The following is a 23,364-nucleotide window of genomic DNA, read 5'->3' on the forward strand; positions in this document are numbered from 1 at the left end:
TACCACGTAGGAAAATGTTCTTTAATTCTAGCTTACTAGAGGTTTTAGTAAGAAATGGGTGTTAGATGCCATAAAACTTTATTTTAGCATCTATTGAGATCATTATATCGCTTCTCTTTTGACATATTATGAAGTAAAGTGTATTAGTAGATTTTTTTAAGTTAAACAAATTTTGCAGTCCACAATACACCCCACTTGGTCTTATGTATTATTCTTTCAATGCATTGGTGGATTTGATCTGTGGACATTTTACTTGGATTTTTTACAATTATATTTGTAATTGATGTTTGTCTACCTTTGTTTGTTGTTCCTGTTATGATTGTTACCATGTTTGTGGTGCTTTATCTCGGCCTTTTGTGAGCACTTCTTTAACAGAATATTTTTAGTTTCACCAACAAAATTGACGTGCTTTGGTTCTCTACCCTCTCCTTATTTCGTTTTTATTTCATTTCATTTTCCCCCCAAAATCACTCATTGCATTAAGACTCTCAGATGAGTTAAAATATATTCTTCCTGAAGATTTAAAACTATGTTCTATATCTGGATATAGCCTCTTTCTCCGTAAGATTATGTATTTGCACTTGTCCTCTTGGCATTTTATTGCCAAGAGGTACTTTTTAATACTGTCTCTTCAAAATAATGTTGACTTTTTAAATTATCTTCACTACTCTTCTATTTTTTCTGCGTCATACTCTCCTAAATCTGTTAGTCTGCTTTTCAGGGTTTATTTTTATATTGGTGTTGAAGTGAATGTTTAGTCCGATTTCCCTTCTTTTTTGTTTGATAATAAAAGCATTGAAGGCTAGAAATTTTCTTCTGAGGATGGCTTTGGCCACCTCCAGTAAACTTTGCTGTACCTCGCCCTTGTCATCCATCTGAAACAATTTCTCATCACTGACTTATAACCTGTGAGCTACTCATTAACAAATGCTTTCGTTTGTTTCCAATACCCAAGTGCTACAACCATCTTTGCTTGTCCTAAAGATATTGTCATATTTTCATTTTATCCACTTTCGTGGCCGGGGAATATAAACACACGTCTCTGGAAATCTGTTAATGTTTTCTGTATGGCCTTCCGTGGATGCGAACAAATGTCTGCACATCAACACATGTTGCAGGGACATTTGAAAAGACCACGTGTTGTCGATTTACATGCTGCAGAGTGCAACATGGATCTACTACGTCTATTTATTTACTAAATAATAACGGACTGCCTGGGACATTGGGCAGCTTCCTACTAATTACTGTCCGGTCTCGTCCTGGTTGAGAAGTGTTTATCTTCACACCGCGATTCCATCACAAAGTCTCATGTCCGCTTTTCCACTAGGCTGCCTACCTTTTGCTAATTGATTTGCAGGGCCTCCCTTTGTGGTGGGATTTTGAGATTTCAGACCACTACAAGTGAGTTTCCCACAAGTTACGAGTCAATGAGAGAGAAAGGAGAAAAGTGGACAATCTTGGAAACACCAAATATCACCCAAAGCAGATGCTGGTGGGCTGACAGGTGGACCTTTGAAACATGGGGTCTACAAGATGACCTAAGGGACCCCTCAGCCCTGAATCGGTCCCCATGGAGATTCCTGGTGTTCATAATGGAAAGCCCAGTGTTCTTAATCTGTCTCGGGTGGACAATACAGTCATCCATACTCCACCTCTCCCAGCCCATCATTTTTTGGTTTCAAAGTATGAATAAACTCTCAACAAAAGCTCTTGGGAATATTTCTGCCTTGTGTGTGTTTCAGTTGCTTTTTTCTTTGAAACGGTCCATTTCTATCTTTTTTATATTGTGAGGTACAAGATGCATATGGAAAAGTTACACACACACACACACATACACAACATAACAGCAATGAATTACCACAAACACCCTTGTAACCACCAAGGAGTTCAAGAAGGAGAACATTGCCTGAAGTCTCTCTATGCCCCTTCCCAAGCACTGCCTCCTCTTTCTCTTGAAAAGACAATCACTGGGGAGCCTGGGTGACTCAGTTGGTTAAGCGTCCGACTTCGGCTCAGGTCCTGATCTTGTGGTTCATGAGTCTGCACCCCGCATCAGACTCTGTGGTGACAGCTCAGAGCCTGGAGCCTGCTGCGGATTCTGTCTCCCTCTCTCTGTCCCTCCCCTGCTTGCACTCTGTCTCTCTCTCTCTCTCTCTCTCTCTCTCTCAAAAATAAACACTAAAAAAATTTTTTTAAGAAAAAGCAATCACTGTCTTAATTTCCATCTGTATAGTTTGCCTTTGCCTATTTCCAAATTTTATGTAAATGGTGTCCCATGGTATTTGTTCTCTTATATCTGGCAACTTTCATTTACTCAACATTATGGTTGTGAGAGTCAAGCACTTGTCCCAAGTAACTGTGGAGTATCCTCCCTCGTTACTCTACATGTCCCTTTCAGGAATACACCACATGTTATCTGTCTGTTCTACTGTGGGTGACATCTGCATCGTTCCTAGTTTGAAATGGCTGATGTGGGAAGCGTTTCTGAAGCAGGCATGACTGTCCTCCTGAGAAGCCACTCTGCCCACAGGTGCCAGGCATCAGGAACAGAGGGTGACGTGAGACACTGGTGTTCTGGGTGCACTCTTGTTCTCAGGGCCCCTCTCCGAACATGCTGAGGCAGGATCACCCCAGGGCTCCTTCTCTGCGTTCCCTTCCGCTCACACCCACCATGAGCTGGCCAGCCCATCCCCAATCTTGCCTGCTCGACTTGTTGCAAGAATCGCTCAAACTTTTTGCCCTCGTGATGCGTTCTGCCCTAAGTTCAACCACTGACAGATCTTCTCCATTTTTCTCCTTTTCCTTCATGTCTAAGATTATCTGAGATGGGAGGAGTTAACATTTGAAAGCAGATTACTGTCTCAAACCGCCCTTCCGCGCCCTCAAAGTGACTTTACGCTGTCCACTTTCCATCAGGTTGATTTTCACGCTTACTTCTCGGAGGGCAAACTTTTCACTTGCCATCATTATGCTTGACAGATGCATCACTGTCACCCGGCCAATGACACTGATGCACATAATTAGCTGTGAGACTTAATAAGCTGTGATCCTGGTGGTCCAGTCTCTTGCTTAGGGGAACACCATCCGGCAACCAAGGATTTTGCCTTTTTTTCTTTAAATGATGCCTCTCTTCATCCCCTTCTCACATACGTGATACTTGCTCCTAGACCTTCTTCTCCCAAAGTTCCCCCAATACTCCTGGTCCCTGCCTTGCCCTTGTGCATTTCTGCTTCCCTCCCGCTGTTTCCTCATTTTTTCTCCCAAGACTCCATCTGGAAAAAAGACCAAAGAACAGAAAGGAAAGATGGAGAAACAGACTACAAGAGAGCAGAATGGGGTCTGCAGGGAGGGGGTCAGACAGCCAAGATGCTCGACCAGGGAGTTTTAAGAAACAACCTAGACTGGTGCCTGGGTGGTTCAGTCAGTGAAGCGTCTGACTCTTGCTTTCAGCTCAGGTCATGATCTCATGGTTCATGAGTTCAAGCCCCACATCCTGCTGTCAGCATGGAGCCTGCCTGGGATTCTCTCTCTCCCTCTCTCTCTCTCTCTCTCTGACCGTCCTCCCCTCTCTCAAAATAAATGAACTTCAAAAAAATTTTTTAAAAAAGAAGAGGCACCCGTAGACCGCACATATTTGCACCTTAGCTTTGCCACTTAGCCACAACGGGACTCCAAGAAAATTGTCTCACTACTCGGTTTCCTCCTCTGCCGGGTGGTGATAATGGTAGACCTGCCGTGCAAGACTGTTGCAAAGGGAAAACGAGTTTATACATGCAACACCTTTAGACGAGTGCCTGGTGTGTGTCACGAACAATATCATCAGTGTGGAGTATATAGTCCCCTAGACTCCCAGCACATCGAGAAGTGCCTGGCAGACGCTAGGGCTCAAAAAGTGTTTATTGAATGAAACTCGTTTGTTTGTTGTTTTGTCTTTGAGAGTTACATTAATGGAAACGTCTGCATCTCCAATTGTACAACCCCATTTTTGTGCCATCATAAATCATGCCCCAACAGAAAAAAAAAAAAAAAAAAAACCCTCGCAAAAGTTGTAAATGGCTTTCATCACATCTCGTTTGTGCCCATATCCCATTGCGTTGTTTCAAGCCTTCGAAAACACAAAGGAAATGAAAGAGCCCTCTGTTTTCCCCTTGCACAAAGAGCTGCCCATAAAGACCACATAACAATGCCACTTTACAAAGTGGCTCCCCGTGGCCCAGTAGGTTGATGGGCAAGCCAGTCCCGCCACACCACGGTAAATACATTCACACAAATGTCCTGGTTGAAACCATCGAGCCCGAAAAGCTATGAAAAACCCATTAGAAAGGGATATAGAGGAAACTTCAGCCAAATTAAAAGGCTTCTGACCGCAGGGAGAAGCATCTGCGTTGCCGGAGACCGTGGAGTCGGGCTGCAGGCACCAGAGAGAGAACAGAACAGAATGGGAGACAGACGGTAGCATGGCCTGGAGGGGGCCGCAGGGCAACCCCGAGCTGGGAGCATCCACAGCTGGACTTAAAGGTGAGGTATGAACCAAGGGCGCTGGGGACCTAATGTGGGGAACACGCATGTCAGAGGAGCGGCTCTCTAGAACTTCAGGAAATAGCGGGGGCATTTCAGGCTCAAAGAAGAAATCAGTCTCAGAAGCGGATCCGTGTCAGGGTCACTTTGAATGCCTCTGGATATGCCCAGTGCCTGTCGCTTCCCCTGAGTTCGCAAAGAGGTCTGAGTACTTGTGACCCAACGTTTCTCCCAGACCGTGACCCTCCCCTGGCAACCTAGTCTCGCTGACGTTCAACCCTCACACGGTGCTGAGACCAAATGGGACCCAAACTGCATCCATTTACTTATTAAGCATTGTTATTTTGCTGCAAAAGAATTACAAACCAAGCCAAAACCAAAACCCGATTTTTTTTGTTTCAAGTTCTACGGCTGGCGGTCTCTGAAGGCATGCCAGGGGGGCTGTGCACCGTCCAACTTCTGCACCTGACCTCATTTGGATGCAAACCCGCACGACGTGGAAATCTCCAGATAATGTTTGTGCTTTTCTGTGACGACCTGTGTTACTAGTTCCCAACCAAACACATTTGCAAACAAACTGACGTGAGTCACATACAGTATATCACTGAAAATACGTGAATTGTGGTGCCCTCTGATGCTTATTTAAACATTAAACTAGAACAACGGAGCGACCTTTATCTGATTCAGAGAAAGCCAGGATCTGTCTACCACTGATTGCTTAAACACAGTCTGCACCTTTCAAGGACACTCACTGAAGGAGGTAGTCACGTATAAGATTTCCAAGAAGTGAAGGGGCCAGTACTGGTTCTGGGCTCCTTCCTCCTCAAATAACGTCAGGCTGTGGGACACTGAGGCGGGGTGGGCAGTGGAGGGGGTGGGCCACATGGGCTAATCAAAAAAGGAGAGGTAAAGCGAGATTCGAAGAGTTCACACTGAAATAAAGAAATTCGTGTTGCCTTAAATACAATTTGTGTTAGTTACATTTCAATTCCTAATTTATACATGGCGGGGTTGATAAAGAATTGCATTATAACAAAATTAGCCCGAATAATTAGCATAGTGTATGTGCTACTGATTAAACACCCAGCAGACAGCGTGGTAATTAAGATCGGAGAGTGCCGTATTTTGAGCTTTGTCATCGTATTATCTGCCTAACGAGTGCTTCATTTTTACCTCCCTTCTGATTTGAAGTTTGATAGCAATCTCTAATAATTCTCGGGTTTTTTTCTTTAAATCGCCTCACCCAAATTCCAGTAATTTCTCTCTGGCCGCTACCCTCCTTCACTCTGTGTTAACACAAACGGCCCTGGTGTTAAATTTTTTTTCTAAATGTAAGGCGTTTGAGGCTGCCAAGCATCTGTGCTTGGAGATTCAGGTTCAAAAGTCTCTCTCAAAAACCCACAATTCTTGGGCTGAAGAAGGAGCCAGGGGCCAACCACACTCTCTGTGACTTGGGTCAGACATCTGAACCCAAGGCTGATCCGCTGAGTGAAGATCTCACTTCTGGGCAAAGTCCATTGCCAGGGAATCCCAAGATGTCTCCATCAGGGTCCATTTTTTCTGCCCCTGGATGGCAGTCCCTCGAGTGGCCGTGGCTCCTTGCTCATTGAGGACCCCAGCCCACGATGCCACTGCTCCGTGGTTGAGCTGCTCACTCAACATACAGTGAGATTTTATCGTGGAAGGCAAGAGTTCAATTGCCAAAGACCAGAAGGCTCAGGGGGTTCATCCACAGTCTTTATTACAGGCTGAGCCACCTCTGTCCCATCTCTTTAGACTATCGGCACATGTCCGTGACTTTAAAGGTAGAGAGAACACACTACCTACGCTTTCAGCCGCAAGCCACTCATGAAGAGCGCATAAGGAATCAAGACAGAAAGTCTGGTGGTTGGCGGCCCAGAGCTGAGGCAAAGGTTCAGAAATGTCATCGAGAAGCCATCTCTTTCCCTCCTGTTCCCTTCCCCTCAGGGGGTCCTTCGTCTCATGACTGCCCCCTGGCTGTTAAGATGGCGGCCACGTCTCCACACATCATATCCACGTTCAAGGGAAGAAGGAAAGGGGAGCGCCCGCTACCGCTTCTCCTTTCAACCAGTTTCAGGACAGAATCTCACTCCTGCTAAAAGAAGACGCTGTTCAACAGGACCTACGAGAGCTCTCTTTTAAAATAGCATCCCTTTGCACTTGTCAGGATGAGCACTGGGCATTGCACGTAAGCGATGAATCACGGGAATCTACCCCAAAACCAAGAGCGCGCTGTATACACTGTATGTTAGCCAACTTGACGGTAAATTATATTAAGAAATAAAAATAAAATAAAATAGCGTGTCTTTTCCCTCTTCCCCCACTTACCAACAAGTCTACTGCCCCACCTCTAGAATAACCCTTAACTGAGGCCCTCAGGGAAGACGGATTCCCAGCACCCCGTGAAGGAAGAGACTGCCAGCCAGTGGCCCTCCCCAGCAGCTGCAACAGAGCCAAGTTTGTTCTATTTATAGCAATGCCCACAGTCCTCTGCGAACAGCTGTTACCGTTGGACTCAGTTGAGAAGAAGAGAAGTCTGGTCAATACGCAGACTTCGTCCAGCCCTGATGGCCTTCCCGATTACCCACTCAACTCAGGTTTAGTGAAGAGATTCAAGTCTGCCCTGGACGCCAGGGATGAGGAGAGAGTGAGCCACTTGGTCTGTGCTGAAGTGAGGCATGTGGACGCCATGATAGAACTGGACGAAAGACCCCTCGGCCCAGCCGCCCCCACCCCACCCTGTGCTCGTAGGTAACCACAATGCATCTGAAACTAAACTCCGCCTCTTGAGCGCGTGGGAGGGCTGGGCTTGAAAAAGGCACATGAGCAGTGCTTGGCCGCCTGGTTCCTGTTTATACACACACACTGTGCGTATCTGTGCGTGTTGCTGTGCATCCATTAGCACACGATTCAAAGGACTTAGAAAGAGGAAAAGTAATCCATGGCACCCCCCGTGCTTACAAGGCACCTGTTTTCAGTTTTGCCCTGACTTTGCATGTGTAAATTTCCCCAACTTATGACCACACGGTAGGCGTGACTGCCTTCTGCTCTGTTGAGTTACTATATCTAAAGTATTTGCCATGGCACTGCATAGCCTTCTGAATTTCGATCACCTATTGAGGTGATGAATCCCAAAATGCTTAAACCAAATGCCTACAAGAGGGGAATATTTGTTTCCATTTTCACTACTGTCAATAATGCTGTAACTGGCGTCTTTAGTAGCCTCCGGATGGCTTTTTTCTTATTCAGGGTATATCCTTAAAATAAATTCTTGGGAGCGGTATTACTGGAAGAAGGACAGAAAAATCACCGAAGTATTTCCTGAAAGGGTGTCTATTCCCCCTGCCGGTGAGGGTGTCCCGCTGCACCTTGAGCATTGCTGGTGACGAATATCTATCCTTAAGCCACCAACACAAGTGTGCCCTTGTCACGTCCACAGCCCGCCTGCCTATCTTTTCTTTACCGCTCAGGACAAAGTCTTATCCGTAGGGTTTTGTCTTTCTTCGTAGACCCCTTCCCACGTGACTTGTCTATTCAGGTCCTTGGGCTCACTCTCCCCATTTCTTTGTATTTTGTTCCGTCATTTCATGGAACTTCTGTGTATTACGCATGAGAGTATTTTCCCTCATGCAAGATTTACTCTAATTGCATGGTGCTGTGTTCTAACTTGTCACATGCACTTGGCCCCTGCGAGGTGTACCAGGCTTTTCTCCACGTACTAGACAGAGTCGCTCCCAACACACACGTGTGCCTGCACACGCATGTACCTGTGCACGTGCTCACATCCACGGGCACACACGCCCGCACAGACACATGCTCGCACATGCAGGAGGTATGCCGAAAGGGAGCATGTGTGGGACATTGGTGCCAGCCAGTGGGGCTGTCATGGGGTGAAGAAGGAGATCCATTTTGGAACGCGAGGCGGTGACCACCCATCCACTCCCTCGTGACATGGGTGCCGTGTACTTTCGGTGCTGCCTCTCACTGGAGACTTGAGCAAGCTGCTTTGGGCTTTAGGGAGAAACTATCTCCTACGTCCTCTTTTCCTTGGTTTTCCTGCTATCTAAGGCCATGATCAGGGCCAGAGCGAGGCCCAGGAGCCACGAGTCCAAAGAACAACACACTTTTGCTCCGACCTTAGCGTTGCATAGACAGGTCCTGCAGCCTCAGCAAGCCAGCGCCCATTACACTCACCGGTGCAGGAGACTGCCCTGGGGTGCAGGGAGGGGACCTTGTGGTCACCACCTGCTGTTCGGGTCCGGGAGCTTTGAGCTCTGTGTTTTGCATTTGTCCTCAGAGCTGCCCTGCACTCGACCTGCCCCGAGGCTGACCTTATGAACCACATCATCTGCCGCGTGCTCTCTGACTCCTCTTGGGCGCAGCTAATGGAAGGTGCTAGAAGCACAGGGAAGGCTGGGTACCTGCTCCCAGGCGTCCCCTCCTTGCCAGATCTCTGCTATAATCTGGCTTCATCTTTATGCCAAAGGCTCAGTTCCCGGGGACGGGGGGTCGCACTTTGACTGTGGCCACCTCTATTTGGTCTCCCTGAACCCTGCCTACCTTTGTTACACCGATGGTCACACCGTTTTCTGCCATGCTTAAAGGCAAGTGCCCCCTTTCCACATCCGCCTTCCCAAGCCATCCCAGCTGCTTGGGGAGCTGTGTATTCGCAATCCCCAGTTTCAAAGAGTATTCCTTTCACATTACTAACTGCCCTGCACAGTTTTCACTGTCCCCTCCCCACCCCGACTTGGCTGAACACTTGAAAGCAATGAAATTTGCGTTAGACGAGTGTCATTCTTTCCCACGATGAACCCCCTCCATTCTATACCATATACGGATATACTTCTCTCCACCAAACGGCACCATTCAAAGGGGCAAGAACAGTCTGTTGCTCGTGACACGTTTTAAGGACTTGGGTGAGTTCCGGGCTGTTTTCATTTCAAGACGATCACACACTGAATGATTCAGCGTGTGACCCCAAGGCACATCTTGCTACCAGTGACTCTATTATAGGGAAGGCAGGCTGGCCTTGAACCTGAGGGCAAAGAGTGCAACATGCTCAGGCCTGTGTTCCGTGTGTCACTCCGGACACGATGTAAAAGCAGCGTTTGACGGAAACAAGCAAGGGGAGGTGAGCCTACTTAAGAGGTGACTGAAGGCAGTTTCCAGGTGGCAGATTACAAGAGTCTAAACCAAGAGAGCAGGATAAACGCAAAGATAGATGACAAACAGGAGAACTGCATGGTGGGTCCATGGGTAGGTCTTGGTGACAAGTAGAAGCTAGTGTCACCGACCGAGACCGAAAACAGAGGGACCTGATTGTCATGAGGTGCTGAGCCTGTGCTGCGTGCCTGGCAGTGTGGGGAGTGGAGAATGTAAACAGAAGTAACACGTGTGACCGCCTCCCAGGCTCGAAGCCCTCTCCACGGGGTACTTATCAGGAGTCTGGAGAAGCTCCCGCCATGGGGTGGGACGCTCCAGAGGGAAGCTTGGGCTCTGCCACCAACAAGCTGTGTGACCGTAGGAAAGTAGCTTTCCCTTTCTGGGCCGGTGCCTTTACTTATTAGCTAGTACATGAGATGGGATTAAGGCTTCCGAAACAGACGTCCGTGGTGGAATGAGCTTGAGAGATGATCCTTGTTGAATCACACGCTCAGGGATTGGCCCAACGGTATGTGAAAAGCTCTGTGTGGTTTTGCCACTAGGGAAATCGGTAGTTTGTAGACGCTTTTTGGGAAATGCCAGCTTGGAGCTGCGTTGAGGTCCCGGCCATCTCCATGCTTCTCTGAGGCTACGATCCCAAAGATTCATGGTCACAGCCTGAAATGGTGCACGGGTTCCTTTTTGCTGAGCGCGGGAGCAATCGGGCTCTTTCTCCAGGTAACTGTGAGTCCTTGGGGACCATCCTTGGTGGGAACGAGAACTGTTTGGATTCAAATATACAGGTGTTTAGGATGCTTGAAGAGTGGCCAGAACCTATGGCAATACCTCGAAATGCAGCCCATACCAGGAATGAATACTGTGAAAATTGTAAATCCTCGAGAGAAGGAAGAAAACGGAAGACAGGGCTGAAACCAGCAGGGGTGGGCCAGGAATGCCCACCCAGGCCCCAGAGACACAGGAACCATGAAGCATGCTGGGCCAAAGCATCTGAGGAAGATGGGGAAACTTTCCACCCCAAGGACAACCTTGGTTGGCAGGTTTTTGAGCATCGTTCCAAGACGACAATTGGCAAAACTAAGAAAAAGTAATCATTGTTCTCTGCTTGTCAGTATGAACATGCCAGGACCTTGTAGCTGTCGGTGAAATCCCCACGTTTGTGGCTCTGTGAACCTGTTATTCCACCAAATGGAACAGAAAAATAATTATAATTTATTTTGAGGCCTCTACGTCTGTCACAATAAACGCATGGGGACTAAGAGACACCAGCTGAGAAAATGGTGGGTACAGCTTTTTCTCAGAAGTCTCCCCAGGTGTACATGTCCCCTCTTGAGAAGGACAAAAATCGGGGGAACTGAAGAGCTTAGCCCCGGCCGATCGTGGGGCAAAGTGCAGAATGGATCCTCCCCGCACGGCCCGCAGAGAGGCAGGGGAATGATCAACTGGGATCCCCCTGAACACAATGCACCTGTGTCCTCACATAGCCACCTGCTCCCCTGATTAGCTAAACAGGACCGAGCACACAGCTCCCCCATAATCAGCTCCCTTATCTGTGCCATCCGCCCCACTCCAAAAGGAAGCATGCCACCAGGGCTGCACCCAAATTCTGAGCCACGTGAGGGCCTCCTCCGCTCCCCTAGGCCACCCCTTCCTTCCAGACCCTTCGCTGGAAGGCCACCTCTGCTCACCTGGCCCACAGCCTCTCCATCGCTCCACGACGGCATAATGCCCTCAGTCTCCATTAGTTATTGAAACCCCTGGCCTTGCTGGGCTAATTGTTATACACCCCAAATATTTCAGACTTCAAAGCAACTCCTTAGGAGTGAGAACCTTGTCTGACACTTGGTATCCAGATCCTAGTACAAGGTCCCTGCACTGAGAAGGAGCCCAAATTTTGAGTGTCGTGCCTGGCACCACCAAGGACAGGCCGAGCTCCTTTGCTGACATTAAGCTGGACGGGCACAGACTGCTTTCCCACAGATACTATTGGGGTTAGTCTTCCCCCAAAGAAATATTTAATTCTACTTTCTGCTAAAAGCAAGTCTCTACTGTTTACTATTAGTGGCAGTCGTGTTATCTACCCTTGCATTTTTTCAATGCCTATGAGCTCCCTCACCACCGAGAACACGGGAAGGAAGAAAGACTGGCTGGGGGGCGGGGTGGCGAGACCCTCCTTGCCCCCAAATGCATCAACTGTACAATTTGGTAACTGGCGTAATCAAACTACTTAAGAAACAACTGATTACTAATTGCTATTATTAAGGATGTCAGCATTCCATGATTTTGCTGCTGATATATTATATACAAGTCAAGATGCTACTTGAATTCTTGATTGAAACAGAAAACTGGAGGCATTATGTTGTGTTTGGGGTAATGGTATTTAAGCATCTGGAGGCAAGTTAAAGAAATACTAATTGGGTGTTTATTAAGAGATCGCGCCCAGCAGCATGTATAGGTGGGGAATGAGTGTGGGGAACGTGTGCTAGGCATGTGCATACACGTCAAGGTGGGGTCTGTTTGGGGAATTCAACCTCTCATCCAACCAGCACCCCCGGCAGGCTTGACACTGAGTCTGCCATCACATGAGGGCCACATCCACCGCTCCTTCCCTGTGCGTGGAGGAGGATGTCACCCGGGGCAAACCGAATGGCCACATGTCTGGTAAATGAGCACAGCCCCTCCCTTATAGGAGTCATATTCAAACTAATGACAGGAACATGCACACGACTGGGGGCCCTGAGACATGATGTTGGGAACGGCAAGAGACTAACACTGAGGTGACCCGGGCTCTTGCCTTGCTCCACCACTGCTCGTGTGATCTTGAACTTGTCGATCCATCTCTATGAAGCTTAATATGCTCATTTTTTTTTAGTTTATTTATTTATATTGAGAGACGGAGAGCACGGGAGAGGGGGAGAGAGAGAGGGAGGAAGAGAATCCCGAGCAGGCTCTGCGCTGTCAGCACAGAGCCTGACGAGGGGCCCGAACCCACAAGCTGTGAGGTCATGACCTGAGTCAAAATCAAGAGTCAGATCCTTAACTGACTGAGCCACCCAGGTGCCCCTTAATATCGTCATTTAAAAAAACAATGGGATTGGTCAGGCCATCTCTTAGAGTCTTTATAAGTTGGGCTAACCAAGGTTTCCAGAGCAATGACCTGTGCTTCTGGAGGAGATTAACACTCCATTGCCTTCGAAGTGTGGTGCGTCCTAACCGAGGCCTGTGCAGACCAGGCCCTGCCTTCAAAGGGATGACTCACTCCACGCTGACCGGGGAGGGAAGGGATCTCCTGGAAGACTGGTGGGAGACTGGTTTATGAACTTGAATGCACCAAATAAGCAGCGAGCTGGAATAGAGCCTATCTTTTTCTAACTGTTAGAGAGAATACGTTCCCAAACCAGAACATGTTACAAATGGAACCGGACCTAAGTGGAGGCACAGAGAGAGGAATCACAGATAATGAGGACCTTCATGAGGTATGTATTTCCCAAGGGCTGGTCTTTCCCACTTACCCCACTGAGGGAAACGAGACTCTAAGAAATTGAATTTCATCCCTGGGGTCCCCCAACTTGTAGAAAGTGTGAATCTAATGCTCTTCCTGGTCCTTCTTGATGCCTGTAGTTCGTGCTATAGCTGCATTTTACAGATGGGGACACCGAGGCTCACATTTGTTCTTTGGTCAATAGCCAGTTAGCCTCAGTGTGTAAACCAGGATGTTTCCTGACTTTTAGTCAAGGGCTGTTGATGCCTCCCCCCCACCAGACACATTTTGCAGGAAGATCCATGAAAAAATTTCCCCACTGAAGCTGTTTACAACCCTTTGACTTTACCTTCCACACACACATACACACACACACACACACACACACACACACACATCAATAGCATGGAGTCCCTGGCTTCAAATAATGCAAATAAGAGCATTAAGAAAAAACATGGATGAATGAGTGGGGGGCTCGGCTGCAGAAGAAAAAAAGAAATGAGAAGCAGGAGGTCAGCAGTGACAGGGAAGGATAGGGACGAAAGCATTCCGCCATCTCGGCTGCACACCCTGAGCAGAGAATGTGGGGGCAGGGAGACCCTGCTCGAAGCAAAATGAAATTAAACCTTTCTAAGTACTTATAAATCAGCACCTAATGACACTATCCCACCACCAGCCGGAGCACTGCTCTTATTACTTTGATTCACAAGCCAGGGAAAGATCCGGAATTATGCACAAATTATTGTCCCATCTTCTTAATTAACACTGATTGCAAAATTCTTGCTAAAGTCCTTGCTAACAGACTCAATTATGTGCTGCCTGAATTGATTCACCCAGATCAAGTGGAATTTATTAGAAATACACTTTCCTACAATAACATCGGATTATCTTTGAATATAGTTAAATTATTTAGGAATGAAATGGCTCCAGCATCAGCCTTTGCTTCAGATACAGAAAAATATCTCCCACCACCCAGAATAAAGATATTTATTTGCTTTCAACCAGATACACACCCGAGGCTCTTTTCTTTCCCAGAAGCAGGTCGAATCACTATGAGATGAGATGCATGTCTTAGAGCTAATGGTCCAGCTTCAGAGCAGACGGGGCAGGGAGAAAAATCCTACAGGGTCATGTCTCAACTGCCCCCCTCCCCCAGTATGAATTGTCACTGCCTGTGGAACACGGTGAAATTGCAATTAGGCTAAATCAGGATATTTTCAGAATCAAAATTGAGAAACAGGCTAATAAGGAAATAATGTATGCTGATGACATAGTTCTATTAGCATCACTCCCAAGCACACCGGAGAGTTTCGAAAGAACAAAAAGGGAATGAGGACGAGAGCGAAGAGGCTTTTCTCCTTCCCAGCATGATGATGTTTCCTGCAATGGTGTGCTCTGCTCAGGAAAAATCACCCTAAGGCACTCGTTGGAAGTGGCAACTGTAGCCTGGTTCTACTTCCCAGTCCTATCGTCCTTCATCTTCTAATACCAAATTCAGCAACTGGGTATGAACCTGGACTGGGTTTGTCCTAGATGCCAGATCCTGGCACACAGTAGGCACGTCACATTAACAGACCAAATAGCATATGGAGGACACTAAAATCCTCTGGGGTTGGCCCTTGATAGATGAACATGTTCCTACCAGGCTGTGATTGAAAGGAAGGCAATCAAAATAAAGACAGTTTGCTCAACATGGTGCATACGGGGGGCATGCCGCCTTGTGCAAGGAAGAGGGACCCATCTAAAAATGAGAGTGTGTATACCAGAGCAGAGGGAGGGACTCCAGGCAAGTAGGCTGATAGTATTGTGTGAGGTCACAAATCCTAAACAGAGGTGTTTACACTTATCCAGAAAGGCAGTGGGGATGCAGCCAGCAACGGAAGGAGATCCTCTAATTTGAAAAACAAAACAAAAACTCTTTTACATAAGAAAGATGGAGGTGAAGAGACCGGTCCCAAGAAGGTGCCTCCTTCTTTACTAACTGAGTCCCTGAGGCAATACGATGTTCCCACCTCCCTTGAAGCTAGAGTTGGCCTTGTTCTAGTCAACAATGGACTTCACAGTAGATCCAAGATGACTGAAGAAAGTCCATCAATCAGAAAATAGATCAATAGAAAGTATCCGATTTGAAGAACAGAAAGCAAAATGGTAAAAAATAAAAAGAACGGGGGCAATTTAGAAGGACTCACATATCCAACTGGAGTCCAAGAAAGAAAGAAGGAAGGAAGACAGTGAAGCAAAAAGCACTACTCAGAGCACCGTGGCAGGCAGGCAGTGGTCTGCCAAGTGTTTGCCAGAAAAAAAATATTTAGAGAAATAGTTACCAAACAGGTCCCAAATTTGATGAAAGACATAAGTTTACAGATTCAAAAGTTCAGCAAACCAGAAGCAGGATGTAGGTAAGGAAATAAATCAACTGTGTGCCCGGGAACCTGCCTGCTCCACTGACTTTTGCTGAGTCAAGGTTGCCTTGAGAGTAAAGAGCAGGTTCACTGGAGTGAGAGCTGGCAAGGCACACAGAGAAAAGGATGCAATGACAGTTTCCTATTCAGAGGTGCACGTCTCTCCCCTTCCTCTAAACCTGCAGTGGCTCCCTACTTCTACCCCAAAAGTCAGCAAACTAGAGCCTGAGGGCTGGCTGCCTGTTTTTGTAAGTATAGTTTTATTGGAACACGGCCGAGCTCATTCATTTACATATCGTCAATGACGATTTTCACGCTATCAAGGCAGAGCGGAGTCGATGCCACAAAGACCCACAAAAGCTACGATATTTATTATCTGGCACTTTACAGAAAAAGTCTGATGATCCCCGTCGAACAGCTTCCGGTTCAAATTGTATAGCATGTGCTCAAGGGCCTGAAAGATGTGCCATGAGCTAACTTACCCTGCCTCTTCTCCCAGCATCCTTTTATCCACCTTGTACTCCAGTGAGTGATAGATAACAGCTAACAGCACTACTCAGAGCGAGGTGGGAGGCAGGTGATGGTCTGCCAAGTGTTTGCCATAGAAATTGACAGTTAGCTTTTAAAAACTTTGACAGCAACTTGACAATGAATGCAACAGTGTGTGATTACTGGGCTTTTTTCCCATTGTATTTTTTTCTTGTAATTAATTTTAATTGTGTCTTTACAAAGACTCAGTCCATGGCAAATTGAAACAAACAAACAAAAATCCCCAGTCCTTCACCTTAAGGTGTTTGAGAAACTCTGGTCCAAACCACACCCCAATGACACCATCAATCCCTCATACCCTTCTTGGCTCTTGGGCAGGCCATGTCTCTGCTCTCCTGTCCTATCCTGCTCTGACAACACATCTACTCATCTTTCTTGGTGGCCCAGGAGCCTCAGGGGCTCACAGTCTGACACTGAGTAGAGTTGGCCTCACAGGATGTCTGCTGGGCATGAACCCCTGTGAAGAGAGAAAGAATATCAGACTGGCAGAGGGGAAGCCAATCTGTGACACAGGCCCCACAGTGCCATGCATGGCCAGCCCTAGGGGAGCTCTAGAGCTGAGACCCTCTCCCAGTTTTCCCACACTGGGTCAAGATGGCAGGACCTCTCCCCACACCTGACGGATCTTGGGATCTGGCAGCCTCGGGAGATGTATTTTGGGATGAGGCGGCTCTCTGCAGCTGAGGCAAACCCTGAAGGAGTTGGTTGCCATCTGGGGCGACAAGTCCTCCCTCACAGTGGGGTCTGGGCAACCCATCTCTATGTCCACCAAAGGTCTCGTCCCTGCCACTTACCTCAGCTCCAACCCTTAGGCCCCTTTCCTACCCACATGCCTCTCTTGCCTGGCCCTCCCTTCCAGGTTATACCCACGGCCCTATCTAACACAGTCCTGAGGCTACACCTTGGCTCTGGTTCAGCCAAAAATAATAGGGTACAGCTCCTCACCCCCACCAGAGGTCAAGGGAAGGAAAGAGACACCCTCCAGGGGACATGAGTCATCCTGGTCCCTCAACAACCTCTGTGCTTTGCTCCGATGCCACCTGTGGAGCCAGCCCCTTCCATCCCTACTTCCTGTCACTCTAATGCTCTGCGTGATGCATTCTCCCCATCGGACCTGTGCCTCTAGCAGTGATCTCGTCCCACTCACTAGTTGCTGGTTGTCTCACCTGTCTCTCCCACCAAGCACAACACTTCCCAGAGGCAAGGACTTCTACTCTTTGCCTCCGTAGAATATTTCCAAATTGTACAGAAGCGCATCTTTCCACCTGTAAATGAGGAAGCATCGGATTCACCAAACTTCTCCAAAATCTATCGTTTTAAAAATCTTGTTATTTTAACTTGCTTTGAAATTAATAAAAGTGTATGTTGCGTACGTTTTTAATAGTCCTTTACATTTCTGATAACGTCTTTTCCCCCATCTTTCTGTTGGAAGCCCAAAGTTCTCATTTCTCACCAACAGAAAAATAAGTAAAGCCAACTTTAAACCATCAGACAAAACTGGCCCTGCTCTGCTCCACGCAGGGCTGCAAAGCACCCACGTGAGCTCACCAGGAGCCCTCCCTCCACAACTGCAGGATCAGTAAAGTCCTCGTTTCTAGAAGGGATATGAAGGGTGACAGGACATAACGAGCAGATCAAAGCAACTTCAAGAGAGAAGTATCTTGCTCCCTGTGTGAGGTTCATAAAAAACAATCAGTCTTAACATGCAATTTGTCTCAAGAGGCAGGAGCTGCTATTTTATCATGTAATTAAATCCCCATGACAGTCATAAAGAAACTTAGTCACCTTTATCAGGGAAAGCTTCGATAATATGCTTTCCAGCAACGTCCCGAGAGTCTATAAACGTCCTTCCAGGGCTATTTACTTGTGGTTGTGCATGCCAAGGATCTAGCTGCTCTGTTCCACAGTGGGTATGCCCCACTCAAGGGCACCTTTGTTTCTGAGCTTCCAAAAAAAGCCCTCCTGGGCTATGGATGAAAGCAGCACTTGACCTTTGGATGAGATCGCATTCCTAATGAGAAGCGACTTTGTTGTTTTGCACGATCCACGTTGGGTAGCAATGTCAGGAAAATAGGTTAGCGGGGTGTTCCCCCCACCACCATATTGTGTGCTTCCACAGGATGAGAATGAGATTTCTTAATAATGTGAAATCAGTACAGACAATTTAAGTCATTATTAATAGATACACTTGATCTGAAGAAGTAAGATGTTTTAATGTTTTGTTAAATGAGGTGTGCTGTGCTAACATTGTTATTCAGAGAAAAGGTTGAGGTATGTTAACATTTTTTATATTAACGTCTGTGTGACGAACTCTGGTAGATGGGTGAATGTGCTCTTAGAAGCAGAGTCATACACACCCGCCCAGCTTATTATTCTAAAAACTTTTTTTTTTATTTGAAAAAGCTACAGGGAGTGGGGATGAAGGAGGAGTGGCCTTTAAAATTAAATGGAGAGAGTGAGGACCAAAACAAGATAAAAATGATTTACAGCGAGAGAAAGACCTTAGCTATTGGCCAAGCAGTAGTAAATGTGAGTATCCTAGGGTCTGATCGGATTTAGTACGTGGCCATTTATAGAAACAACTCATGTAGGAAGTATGAAATTGACCAGGCTAACAATATACATTGGCATATTTGAGAGAGTGCTCAGAATCCCACGATGGCCACATGGGAAATTACTTGCTGCCCTAGCTTGCCCATTTATTTGGACACTTGACCTCAGAAGGAAGCAGACATTTGCCCAATGGCCCAGGAAAGAATCTACACATTTGGGTCTCTCCAGGAACATGAGGAAATGGCAGGGTATCTTGCAGCCTGGGAAACTCTACCCTGGGGCCTGAACACATGGAAAGTCGCTGTCTTGGAAAAACAGCCTGACCGCCTGACCCTGTAATGAAACCCACATTTCAGGCTCAGCCAGATTCTTCCACCGAGTACCAGCAGGGCTCATCCTCAGACACTTCTGAAGAAAAGATCCTTCATCAATTCAATGGCAGGATGCAAAGATCCTGATGTTACTTGAAAATAATAATTACCATTCATTCAAGCACTACCATATGTATATCTCATTATAATTTCAAGGTGGATTTCACTTCTTCAGCTCATGTGATCCTGAGGCAAAAACTCCCTCTCATTGCTATCTACACGTCAAGACTCTATATAGAGAGCCAGTTTTTGTGTCTTCTATGGACAAAATTTTACATTTATAATTTAAGTCCCAGAAAATATTCTGTGCAAAATTATATTCAAATCCAGTTGACTACCTGGATAGTTGTTAGAGAGATTTGGTCCATTCACTGAGTCATTGAGATAGAAGCTGGGTATCCACTCCTATTTGGATTTTTGTCCTTCTTTTCCCAAGTTTTCTCCACCATATGCAATAAAAGTCCACCACAATTAAATTTGCTTAGTTCTCTGAAATGGTCCACAGATACAAGTGAAGTTTGACAGTTCTTCTGGAAACTGGTAAGTACACCGATTTGGCGAAAGTTATTTTCATCAGAATCCCTCTCTTTCAAGAAGGGCTCCATATTTGTTCAGAAGAATTTCCTGGACCAGGTCCCTGGAGTAGAAGCTGAAACCACAGGGCCTGAGAATGGGTGGAGCCACAGTGAAGGGGGCAGGTGGGGGACTTCAGTGGCTGTGCCAGAGACAGAAGAAATGGAGACAGAGGAGAGAGGTGGGGTAAGATTGTGCACGTGGTGATGGACACTTCATATCTTCAGGATAGTTGCCAATCTCACTATGTGATGCTGTTAGTGGGATGGCAAACAAACCAACCAAAAAAATAATAATTCAGGAGCAAATTTTATGCCCCAATATGGGGGCAGGACACCATATACAGTCTGAGCAAACAGAGAGGTCAAGAAAGCACAGGTTCCCACCCCCCAGGGTTCCAGGGGAGGAGTCCAGGTCCTACAAAGCCCACGGTCTCAAGGAAGAAGGAAACTCAACCTGACACCTGACCGACACAAGGTACTCTGCACCGAGAGGCTCTGAATGGTTTAAAATAATGTCAAATATTTGCTGCATTTATGTCGCCTAAATTTGGGTACAAACATCGACAACAGCACCACTAACCTCTGGCCTTAAAAACAAGAAAAAGCACCCTCTAGTGCCACAAACAGGAGCCCCCAAGGGTGTGCGGCAGTCTCAGCCACTTGACCCACAAGGACAACAGGATCCTATGTGCCTGGGGTTTTAATGTTGCCGTGCGGCACCGATTGAATCAGGCCCATTGCTCTGGCCTGTTGAGATCTTTTGGAATTGTGATTACATCAGGCTGCATGTCACCCAACACTATGAAATGCACCCTCCTGAATGTTCACCCAAATCATCCATAAGCATGTATTGTACAGGATCAGACTGAAAACCTTGGCTGCACATTGGAAGCACCTGTGGGGTGAGGGTGGGCAGGTCTAACAGACAGACCTGATTTCCAGGCTGCACCCCCAACCCCTGACACCAGAGTCTCTCAGGAAGGGATCCAGGCATCCACATCTTTTTAATGCTTTCCAGGTGGTTCCATTTTACAGTCAAGACTGGAACCACTGCTCTGAAGGCAGTGTATTACTTCTCCAGCTGGAGTTTTTAGCAGGACTTTCCTAAAAGAAGACCCACATTTTGTCCACCTCTTCTAAAAGGTTTTCAGGAAAACTTCCACGGCAGGTTGAAACATGACCCATGCCGATGTGCCCTCTACATATTAATGAAATAACCATGTCACCAAGGAAAATGATTTTATCCAACCTGACTTGTTCCTAGTGACCCACAGAGTTCCAAGTACCCCCACTCCCTTTTCTAAATGTACCCAAACCGTCTTTTTCATCTTTAGAGATCTTGCCCAACACTGATGTCAATTCAGACTCTGGAAAATCAAATCCTTTACTTATTTGAAAACTAAAACTCTGGTCTTTCTGGTCCTTCTGTTGTACCACAATTCCTCCAGGATTTCGATACTTGCTCAGCAACATCATACACAAAGTCATTCTTAGAAGAAGCTGAGTTTTTCATCTGGACTGAAACAGGCAGAGGAGGTAAGGTTTGAGTGGCATCTTCGCAAGCCCATGCTTGATTAAGCTGAGTAGGGCGAAGACAACGAAAATGAAATTAAAATGGCCTGACCCAGGCAAGGTATGGATGGACAGAACTACAGTGAGCAAGAAGGAGCCCAACGTTGGGTCAGGAAAAGTGCTGTTCACCTGTAACTAAAGGACATTGTTCAGCTAGTGGGAAGGAGAGACTAAAGCACTCCTGTGGGTTGGGGTCTTGTGGTCACTGCTTTTTCCTGTGTGGTTCTCGGGGGCAGGGTTATTGTATTTTTTGTCTCTGTATCCCCAAAACTGAACGACACGCCATAGAGCATAATATTCCACAAATGTTTATTGAATGAATAGATGAACGAATGAATTTGTTTACAGGTATCAGTGGGGTCTTTTGCTTACTTTGTCCTATTTTGTTTTTCAATGTCATAATCACACATATGGCTATTGTTTTTTTAAGGCACCTCTGGAATTCTCCTGAAACAATCTACATGTCCTACTTGTAAAACCAATGCTGTCTCCCATGAGCTATTTTTGAAGCTCTCATAAAGAACCACGTCTGTTTCTGGACTACTACTCCCTAGCCACTGAAATCAAGCTTGGATATTTAGGGCACTGTTGACAAATATAACGCATGGAAAGCTAAATTTAGCATAGGATACGGGCCAGAATGGCTCTTATCCCTGCACTCACCTCCAGTTTTCCCATCCCTTTAAAAATAACCCATGACAAAATATATCAGGAACAAAGGAATTCTTCAGTTTAAAGTGAAGTACAAGTTGGGTCATATTATAGTTGTATATGAATAAGTCTTTTAGAAATGAACTAATCACAATCAGTCTGAGAAAAATAACATGGCAACATGACTAAGCTTAGAGAAATGAAAAATCTGAAGAATTAATATTGCTACTGAAACTGACAGAGCAACGTCATGGTAGGTAGATGAAGTGGGGAGAGTGGCTTTATTCCAGTGTGTAGTTGATAAGGGAAATGGTCGCGTAGTGTCACCTTTCATCATTTTCTGCATGCACGTGCCTCTTGTGTCCAATGGAAGCTCTCCATTCCTTGCAAACATGGTCTATATATTCCTTACCACTGCACTGTCTATAGCACCCAGCAGAGTTTTAGGCACAGAGGGGACCCTGGAAAAAAATCGCTGCTGCTCCACTGATGACATTGATTCTGTCTTTGCTGCTGCTGCTGCTGCTGGATACAAGGGAAGTAAACTTTAAAACATGTGAAATGAGGTTTTAAGGAGCCCTCACGGATCCATTCTCATGGACTGGAAGAACTAGTGCAGCTGAAATGTCCACACCACCCAAAGCGGTCTACAGATTTAATGCAATCCCTATACCAACAACATTTTTTTTACAGAACTAGAACAAATAATCCTAAAATGTACAGAGAATCACACACACACACACACACACACACACACACACACAAACCCTAAATAGCCAAGCAAGTCTTGAAAAAGAACAAGGCGGGGTGCATGGGTGGCTCAGTCGGTTGAGCAGCCAACTTCGGCTCAGGTCATGATCTCACGGTCTGTGAGTTTGAGCCCCGTGTCGGGCTTTGTGCTGACAGCTCAGAGCCTGGAGCCTGCTTCGGGTTCTGTGTCTCCCTCTCTCTGTGTCCCTGCCCCACTCATGCTCTGTCTCTCTCTCTGTCAAAAATAAATAAACATTAAAAAAAAAACTTTTAATTAAATTAAATTAAAAAAAAAAGAAACAGAACAAAGCTAGAGTGGAGATATCACACTCCCAGATTTCAAGATATACTAGAAAATTGTAGTAATCAAAGCAGTATGGTAGTGACACAAAAACAGACACATAGATCGATGGAACTGAATACAGAGTCCAGAAATAAACCCATGCTTATACGGAGTATTAATCTTCCACAAAGGAGGCAAAAACATCCAATGAGAAAAAGACAGTCTCTAACAAATGGTATTGGGAAAACTGGGCAGCTACATGCAAAACAATGAAACTGCACCACTTTCTTATACGAAACACAAAAATAAACTCAGAATGAATTAAAGACTTAAATGTGAGGCCTGAAACCATAAAATTCCTAGAAGAAGACATAGGCAGTAATTTCTTTGATATCAATCATGGCAACATTTTTCTAGATATGTGTCCTTTGGCAAGGGAAACAAAAGCAAAATTAAACTACTGGGATTACACCAA

General features: G+C 46.2%; 1 protein-coding gene across 1 annotated transcript in view; it reads left to right on the forward strand.

Annotated features, from left to right (window-relative positions):
* The first annotated feature begins 4,457 nt into the window (after positions 1-4,457).
* ASB18 (ankyrin repeat and SOCS box containing 18) overlaps positions 4,458-23,364 on the forward strand; it is a 61,722-nt gene continuing 42,815 nt past the window's right edge. The window contains exons 1-3 of the mRNA XM_047085303.1: positions 4,458-4,518; positions 7,059-7,241; positions 11,535-11,561. Of these exons, the coding sequence (XP_046941259.1) occupies positions 4,458-4,518; positions 7,059-7,241; positions 11,535-11,561 (271 nt within the window). The remainder of the gene's footprint in view (positions 4,519-7,058; positions 7,242-11,534; positions 11,562-23,364) is intronic.

The sequence above is a fragment of the Lynx rufus genome, unplaced genomic scaffold, assembly GCF_022079265.1.
Source record: "Lynx rufus isolate CCGP_SWC_20201006 ecotype Redwood Valley unplaced genomic scaffold, mLynRuf1.p SCAF_2, whole genome shotgun sequence".
NCBI classification, from domain to species: Eukaryota; Metazoa; Chordata; class Mammalia; order Carnivora; family Felidae; genus Lynx; species Lynx rufus.